The 9,114-nt window shown below is 41.3% G+C and overlaps 1 protein-coding gene across 1 annotated transcript; it reads left to right on the top strand.

Annotated features, from left to right (window-relative positions):
• The first annotated feature begins 938 nt into the window (after nt 1–938).
• On the top strand, nt 939–6,638 carry LOC117708760 (major urinary protein 20-like). The gene is made up of 7 exons (XM_034502606.2): nt 939–1,102; nt 1,446–1,579; nt 2,364–2,437; nt 4,779–4,889; nt 5,237–5,338; nt 5,507–5,552; nt 6,372–6,638. The coding sequence occupies exons 1-6, from the start codon at nt 1,004–1,006 to the stop codon at nt 5,542–5,544; spliced, it is 558 nt and encodes a 185-aa protein (XP_034358497.1). The 5' UTR covers nt 939–1,003; the 3' UTR covers nt 5,545–5,552; nt 6,372–6,638.
• Nucleotides 6,639–9,114: the final 2,476 nt, after the last annotated feature.

A 9,114-nucleotide genomic window follows, 5' to 3' on the forward strand; every position in this document is an offset into this window, starting at 1 on the left:
GCAGGGAACAAAGCTGTCAAGGCAGAGCCAGCCATGAGTGAACCTTGAAGGAAGTGGGCATTGAATGATATGATTTGAGGTACAGTTTGCTTGTTTGTTTTTAGGTAGTCTTGATACTGTTCCCTTTAAGCAGCTCAAACCACCTTAGCCCAAGTAGATGAAAGTCAGATCAATGTCAAATAAACCTTGAGAGTAAATATCAAACCAGGGGGCTCTCAGGTTATTTTCTCCATGAACCCAGTGATGGAGTAAGACTCCTAATCTCTGTTCCTGACTTAGAAGAGTTTGTCCCTTTGATGTTGTTCTACCAAGATGGAATTTAGCTGAAACTGTCCCTGGGCAGAATCCCTCTACAGTACTAACTACTGTTCACAAAAAATTACCATTTCAAAACCATTTTACAGGGCTTCCAAAAGTTTTTGATGGACCTGGTTTTGCTTGAAAGAATAATGGACAATTCTTGGCTAGCCACTCATTGAAGAGAGAACAGGATGGATCAGGCTAACCCAGAGAGCCTGGCACTGTTCCTCCAGCCACAGCTAAAGCTCAATGTTTATTATCCAAAAATCGAGAAATTCAGCTTTTTCCACACTCCACTCAAGTTTTAAAGCAAAGATTTTCTACACGCTTGACCTTCCAAGTCAGTCCCAACCCCCTCTATAACTGGCCTTCTGCTTCCAAGCCAGATCCAAAGATACAACTGGTTCTAGAACATCCACTTGGGAATATGTTTTTGCGAAATGTAAATCTACTAAACCAATCCATAGGAGAGGAGATCGCCAAGTTGGAAAGGGCAGGAACAATCCTTGGCCTCACATCAATAAATGAGAAAACATTTCACAAAGCCATGTAGAGGAGACCCACATGGGAAGAAAAAAAAAAAAAAACAACAACAACAGTGAACCCAGAAAGAATATAAGAACAAGCAAAGGACCTGGGGAGTGGAGTGTAGGCATCGTCACTGGAAAGACCTGACAGAGAGACAATTCCACTCCCTACCAAAATGAAGCTGCCGCTGCTGCTGCTGTGTTTGGGACTGACCCTAGTCCGTGACCATGCAGAAGAAGCTAGTTCCATGAGACAAAACTTTAATGTAGAAAAGGTAGGCTCAGCGAATACTAACTTCTGACTCAGAGTGCTTTGGGGAACTCTTGAAGCCAAGTGGGTCCTTTGAGGGGATGGGTATAGTGTCCCAATCTATTAGACAAATGAATGGCTTCAGACCTTGTAGTAAGACCAGTTGTATGCTACTCAGATCTAACAATGTCCGGGGACCTCTGTTCTCACTGAGAGGCAGGGACAGTGTGTTAAGTACTGTGACAACTGGTGTGAGATCTACCCCTGTGTATGCTCAGGCTCTGGCCCCTAGGCTGGAGTTCCAGTAGAAACATGTCCATGTGGTATCCCTGCCCCTTCTCCCTTAACCATTTGCTTATGGATTACAGATTAATGGGAATTGGTATTCTATTGTCGTGGCCTCTGACAGAAGAGACAAGATAGAAGAGCATGGCAGCATGAGGGTTTTTCTGGAGAACATCCGTGTCTTGGAGAATTCCTTAGCCTTTGAATTCCATAGCATGTAAGTAAGGTGTTCTTAGCTGAGAAAGAGGAAATAAAAGCCTAGTATGATCTCATGCCTACACCTACACATGGGTTGTGGGGAGAGATGCCTCTCACATCATGTACATGTGTACACGCATATTGAGTCTGTATCCAAAACTAGAACATTCCATGTGACAGTGAACCAAGATCTCATAACCAGGGTTTTTTTTTTTTTTTCAAAAGTCAGAGACAAAAGTTGGTGACAGGAATTAATTCTCTAGGGGTTCGATAAGTAAAGGTCAGAGACACTTCTGAAATCACATTAATGAGACAGTCTATCACAAGTTAAGATTATGTGATCATGAGTGAAATTTTTCTTACTAGTTGTTAGCCAGAGAAATCCACCTGTTCTACCTGCATTTTCCTGTAGTAAAGGCGATAATAATAATTCTCCTCTGTGGGTCTGGGAGCCACGTCTGGCAACATTAGCAAAGTGCTACTTTGAGGCAGATGGTGGACATCTGGTTGATACCTGACATCAGTGACTGAAGGACAGCACTGGTGAAACCTGGAAGGAGTTGCAGTTGTAATAGGGATGTGAAGTGATTGTGGATTGCGTTTTAAAAAAATAACAATACGCAAATTCGTGATTACTAAAGCATCAGATATGAATGAAATAGCATAAATAAAGGCCCTTTGCTAATTTTACAAAAATATTCACAAGTCAAGTGGAATCAGAAACTGGAGATGCATCTAGAGTAGAAGGTGAAGAAGCCAGCCAGATCAAACTCCCTTAAGCACCAACTTACTCTGTTTTACAGTGTAAATGGAGAGTGCACCAAAGCAACTGTGGTTGCTTACCCAACAGAGAGGGTTGGTGAATATTATGCCAACTGTAAGTATATAAAAAGTCCATATATCTATCCACAAGAAGTTTAGTAAACCTTAATACCTTTATTGTGCATGCATACATGTGTGTGTGTTTTGCTGGGGATTGAACTCAGAAACTTGTACCTACTAGTCAAATGGGGGCCATCTAATAGCTAGCACCCCGTGTCAGGCAAGCAGGATAGGTACTGGGAGACGGAGTCTGTCTGATTCTGCCTGGTGGCTAGCACCGGTGCACATTGCTCAGGATGTATCAGCAGATATTTGACACAGCGAGCTTACAAAAGATGTGTTGCTTGAAGCTGCCGAGGAAGTTAGGTAAGCCTCAGAGAGGGTGAGAGTGATGCTGCTGTGGCTAACTGTTTGCTAGTGGCCATCCTCTGGGTCCCTTTTCTTAGAAATTACTGCCTGAAGTCCAGAAAACTACAGACAAAAAGCATCAGACACCGCATCTCTTCCAGGATATGTATTTAAATGTTTTAATGTTTGGGGTAGAACAGGTAAGGGGTTTTTATTATTTCCTGAGGACCAACAAAGTTCTGAGCTGTGTGCCTTGGTGTATCTACTCATCAAGCATACTGAGCAGACCTGCCCAAACCTCTGATGTCCTGGAATTCCATCTGGATGCAGTGAAGCCACAGCATCAGAGGCTTATCAATTTATCCTCCCCCACACCCCTCTTCTAATATCTCAACACCCATAATCAGATTTAAGAAGTTAAAGAAGAGTCAGCGCCCCTATTCCCTGAGCTTGGGGAGTAAGGTGGTTAATATTGGTCTGTCTTTCTAGGGAAAAGTAGTGATTTTGGTGGAACAGGGAGGACTAGCTAGGACTTATTGCATAGCCATAACCTATTGGTAGAAATCTGTATAATTAATATCAAGATGAAGCTATAATTTCTTAAATGGTACAAAATTTACTTTGATTTCAAAGTTATAGTTTTCATTGGTACGAGCTTCTTATTGATATAAACGTGAGACAAATATTGATACTCTCATGGGCATTGTGCCTGTATAACACATTTAGGAATACAAGGCTTAGACCCAGTCCTTCTTTAACTTTTTTAACTGATTTGGGATGGTTAGCCTATGAGTTAAGGGATTATAGCATATTCATGGTTTTCAGTTTAATGTTAAGGTGTTTTCCATATTTTATTTAGAAATAGCTGAGAGGAGTTAACAGACAACAGTCCAGGTTACCTTACGTGGATAGTTGGTTTTCAAAACGTCAGAAATCCATAGAATTGACGTTACAAATATATATTAATGTTCATTTTGATTAGAGACCTGTCTGCTCCTGACAGCTTCCTGTCATGGATTCTAAGAAGAAATTGAGCCTCCTTGGAGATACTCCAGTTGTGTGGTGACAGCCACTAGGCAAGAATTGCCTCTTTCCATCTACAGACAAATTACTGTCCAGAAAAGGACACACATGCAGAATAGTCGACTAATTATATCTGCCTAGACAGAGTAATCAGCCCTTAATAATTCTGCATCACTAAGGTCTGTCAGATGATTCTGGGCCAGAAGGCTGAAGATTTGATGCTCCAACGTTCGGTAGTTTAGGGGCTTTCCAGGTGTTCAGCGGTCTCTATAAATTGGCTAAGTCTTAGAAGCTATGTTTAGTGCTTCCCATAATTTCAGTTAACTCAGTCATTCTGGATTTCTGACGGGGTTGAAGACCTATAGTCTCATAGCCAATCCTGGCTATTTACTTTGAGAGAAAAGATCTGAGTGGATGGATTTCAGCTGCCATTCATTCTAAAGCCAAGAAAAAAGCCAGGTTCAAAACTAAGTGTTTTAATTAGGAGAGATAACAGAGGTTCTGGTTAGTCAATAAAATGATGAACTGGGTATTAGGACTATCTTGCACCTCACTGGTACAATTAGGAATAAGTATGCTCTAATTGTATTTTGAGAAAAAAGTTTTATTTTAACAGGAAGGGTGATTTGTAGGAAGAGCTAAGGGGGAAGGAGTACTGAGGGGAAGAGATGGAATGAGGAGAGGAGAAGATGGAGAGAATAAGCTAGGTGATGAGAGAGAAAAAGAGAGAGAGGGGGCATGGAGGCAGATGTTCACAGGTCTCCACCAGTCAAAGACAGTTCATATATCTACGATGGGTATTGGGTTACACTTCTGATCGAGCATTACCAAACTTATAAAGACTTTAAAAGACTTTTTTAACATTTAAAAAAATTTTATAAAAGCAAAAAGGAAAAGGGGGCATGGGATAGGGGTTTTCTAGGTAAGGGAAATGGGAAAAGGAGATGGCATCTGAAATGTAAATAATAATTAAATAAAAATAAATAAATAAATAATTTCTGAGCTGTGTTCCCTTTCCTCCACAGATGATGGATACAATACGTTTATTATACTTCCCACAGTCTATGATAATTATATTATGTTTCATGTCAATAATTTCAAAGATGGGGAAACCTTCCAGAAGATGCATCTTTTTGGTAAAGTACTTTCACAGACACTGATCTTGGCATGGGAGAAAAAGAGAAGGAAACTCTATACCTTTAATATGGTCTTCCCAGCTCAATCCTGCCTCTTTCTCCCCTCCTGAAGACGGATGCTCACCCTCATCATCCCTTGAGCATAGTTGATGGAAGCACTCTGAAATCTCTCACTGTGCCAGAAGGATATTCTATGGATGCCAAATTCAGGATAGATCATACCTGTGCCTGTCAATCACGTTGCCAACCATTTTTTCATCCTTAGAGAGGAGCCCCTGTCCCCTCACTCAGATCTGTGGTCAATACATATGATACAGCTGCCACACTCACTGTTGATATTTTCACAGGCCGAGAACCAGATCTGAGTTCAGACATCAAGGAAGAGTTTGCAGATCTATGCGAGAAGCATGGAATTGCTAGGGAAAATATCATTGACCTCACCAACACCAGTAAGTCAGGACTCTCTTCTTCTTCTCATCCTGATATTATATCAGAGAAGAAACAAACCTGAGGGCTTGGCTACCAGCCCTGTGGTGAAAGCTGGAGAGGCGTATCATTTTTCTTGGGGAAATCAACTGGACCTGGTATCTGAACATCTTCTTGTTCTCACCCTGCAGATCGCTGTCTCCAGGCCCGAGATGGAGGAGAGGCCTGAGCCTCCAGGTGGGTAATCTCCACTGAGAGCAGAGGGTTGGGGTATGGGTGAGGCCCTTCCAAAAGGATTAGTATTGTGCCCTTAAATTTCAATAAAAATAATTTGATAAGGAATCTTTGTGAAGAGCTTGAAAATTGGCTTTGAATTATCTGGATTTCTGATCTGGTCCTACTTTAGCTTTGAAGTAAAGTGACCCAAGCCATTAGGCAAGAAAATAAGGAAGTGAGTTTTACATAGATGCTGTGTGGTTATGTTAAACTGGCCCAGTCATGTGTTAAATGTCATTAAGAATTAAAGTTTACAATAGACAGTAGCAGGATGCGAGTATAACTGCTCTTCAGTGTCTGTGGTCTCCCACCCCCTCCATCCCACTCTGGATAATAACATATGCATTTCAACTCTGTGCAAACTTGGCTTCATACCCGGGAGTGGAGCTGCCTGATCTCCACCTCTCATCTAGTCTGAAGAACAGAAGCCTCTGGCCCCTCTTTCCCATTTAGTTCAAGACTTCACTGAGATAATGTGTGAAAGTCTTTAAAAGGAGCCAAGGCTTTGATCATTATTCCTCAATTTACTGAACATCTCTCAGAGCTTTGTACGCCAACGATGCTCAAACAAGCCTCAGTTATTCTGTTTCTTTGTTTTTCATATTCCACCCATTAGGAAAGAGACATTTATTCTATGTCTTCACTCCTGTTTGTGACAAATAATATCAGTTAGATTGCAAGGGAATATCTATTTTTTCATCTTTTGTTCTATATAATAGACTGTCTAAGTATCCTGAAGTCAAGAAGTCCTTAATGAGTTTCTGTATTCTTTCTTCCTAGCTTACTCAGTGTTGAGTGGAGACTTCTCACCAGGATTACAGCATCATTCCTTCCTGTCCAAAAGCATGCTGCAACAAGTTCTGTGATCTTTCCATCCTGTCTCACAGAAAAGTGCAATCCCGGTCTCTCCAGCATCTTCCCTAGTTACCTAGGACAACTCATCAAGAACCAAAGACTTTCTTTACATTTCTCTTTGCTGGGTCCATGACAATTCTCCATGAATTTCTTCCTTTTTCTGTTCAATAAATGATTGCCCTTGCAGTTAAATATGTCTCTGTCTCCAGAAAAATGTAGGGCTCACAGTGAGTGAATGAGGGACCTCCTGAGTCCTGTAACCACGATCCTGCCTCATGTCCCAGAGTGTAACCTGAGGTTCAGGATTTTGCCTCAAATGTGCCCAAGATCTGATGAGTGCTGCCTGCTCTGTAGCTTTCCTGTTTTAGAGGCTTCATAGGGACCATAGGAGCCTGAGACTTGCTGCCGGATTCCTCCATCCACAGAGTCTCTGTTATAGCACAGCATAGAGAGACACACTTCTAAGACTATGCCTGTTAACATGTTTCATGCCAGGGTTGGGGAGGTTTGTTCATTAGAGACCCTGTGAATACAGAGAAAATATTGTCTGGCTCCCCAATACACTCTGGGCCTTAGATCAGTAGACTAAATTTGGTTCAACTCAGGTCTCCTGAATAAAGTTCTAGCTTTAGTTTGCTAAAGTATTGCAAAACACTATTGAGAAAGCAAAACAGTTATGATGAAATACCTCTTTCTGTGTCTATGACTCTGTCTCTCTCTGTCACTCTCTGTCTCTCTGTGTCTGTGTCTGTCTGTCTGTCTCTCTCTCTCTGTGTCTCTCTCTCTCTGTCTCCCTTTATCTCTCTCCAACCACCCCCATGAGTCCAAGTCATTCTCTGACCAAAGACTCCTAAGTGGCTTCAACTACATCCATGGATTGCCATACCCAGCTTTCCTTTTTTAGTCTTGGCAAACATTTAAGAGACAAAAACATTGTACATAGCCTAAGCTATCCTAAAGAATCCTCATGAAGTTAAGTAACAGTTCCAATCCAGGACTGTGCTGAAGATAGAAAATGGCTTGACAATGCTACCATACCTCAAGAGACCACAACCCAGAGAAAGTATAGAAACACTTTGGCTTTTCCCAGGTCAACATGGCAGCTTGAGTTCACCCTAAAGCCTTCCCCCTTCAACACCAAACACTTTGTGGAAACGACATGTGAAATAGTAAAAAACATTCAAAGACAAGGATGGAAATCCAACCATCAGAGACGTAGTTATCCCTTTGTAAAGGAAGAAGACAGGGAAGAGGTGAGGCTTGATACAGTAGAACTGTACACTTCTCTGTGATCTGGGAGTCGATTACAGCTAATGGAGCATCCAGGGTTGGGGACAACTGTAACAAAGGCCCAAGGATGCCACATGAGCATGCACCCTCAGAGGGACCAGGGCAAAGCAGAGTGATTTCTGAGGACAGATTCCCACTCTTACATGGACATGCAACAAGAAGACAACCGCCTGTGGCTGCAGAAGCAACAGGACACCCATTCTAAAGATCAAAGCAGCTGTGGACACCTTAGGACTAGACCTGAAGTTCCCACTGAACAAGCTGGCCTGGTGCTCATGGTTGGCCAGAATGTCTAATCAGGAACAAATAACCTCAGAGAATATCAACACTAGGTATCATTATCCTGAGACTGTAAACACAAGATCATTTTGCCATGTGTCTGTCCTCTGGCTAGAATAAGTGATGTCTACTTCTTTACTAATTTAAAAGACAGCTTTGTGGTTTTGCTCACTTAATTTTTTTACTTATATTATGTTTTATTTCTCTTTTATTTCCAAATATTTATTACAATTTTTACTCTATAAAATATTAGTTACACCTAACATCCAGTCCATCATCTTGGACAATTAAATAGACATTCTGTCATCTCTCCTAACTTAAAAGACTTATAAATCCATATGTTATGTCCTGGTTTAGCTTGTACACTACCTGAGAACTATCTTCTCAAATATATTTTCTCGATGTTAAATGGCCTGTGTCGGCTATGAAACTAAAAACAGTCTTTCAATCTTGTCAGAAATCTGAGAATGAGCAACATATCTGAAAATATGTTGCTCAAACATATATTTGAAAATATAGGAAGCCTAACTCAGCTTCCAGAACTGAGACAAGTGGTAGAGACAACTGCCTACCCATACTGCTCCAGTGAGTCAGGAAGTTAGAGCATCAGTCTTCAGCCTTCTGGCCCAGGATCACCTGACAGATCTTTGAAAAACAGGAATTATTAAGGATTTGTTTATTTTGTCTCAGCAGAACTAAGCTGTCCTAACCTGAACATGTGTCCTCTCAAGAAAGGTACAGGTCTGCAGGAGAGAGAGACAATTTCTACCCAGTGGCCACCCTAGCCACAAAGTACTACCTCACCTGGAGGTAGAGACTCTCAATGTCTTTGTGAATCCACAGGAGGGGAGCTGCTAGGAGCAGATACACCCAAACAACCAAACAATAAATAACATTAATTGTCACATTTTAGGGATTTCTGACGTTTTTGAAAACCAACTATGTATATAAAGTAATCTCAACTGTTGTCCATTAACTAGTCTCAGCTATTTCTAATTAAATCATCTGAAAACACCCTAACAATAATCTCAGAACCATGAATTTGCTATTTGGCCCTTAACTCACAGCTTAAACATCTCAGATCAGTTGATAATGACAC

The sequence above is a fragment of the Arvicanthis niloticus genome, chromosome 5 (assembly GCF_011762505.2).
Source record: "Arvicanthis niloticus isolate mArvNil1 chromosome 5, mArvNil1.pat.X, whole genome shotgun sequence".
Classification (NCBI taxonomy): Eukaryota; Metazoa; Chordata; class Mammalia; order Rodentia; family Muridae; genus Arvicanthis; species Arvicanthis niloticus.

Coding starts and splice junctions, on each gene's coding strand:
- LOC117708760 (XM_034502606.2), top strand. CDS start 1,004: ATGAAGCTGCCGCTGCTGCTGCTGTGTTTGGGACTGACCCTAGTCCGT. Junction 1,103..1,445: donor AAAACTTTAATGTAGAAAAG/GTAGGCTCAGCG, acceptor TATGGATTACAG/ATTAATGGGAATTGGTATTC. Junction 1,580..2,363: donor GCCTTTGAATTCCATAGCAT/GTAAGTAAGGTG, acceptor TCTGTTTTACAG/TGTAAATGGAGAGTGCACCA.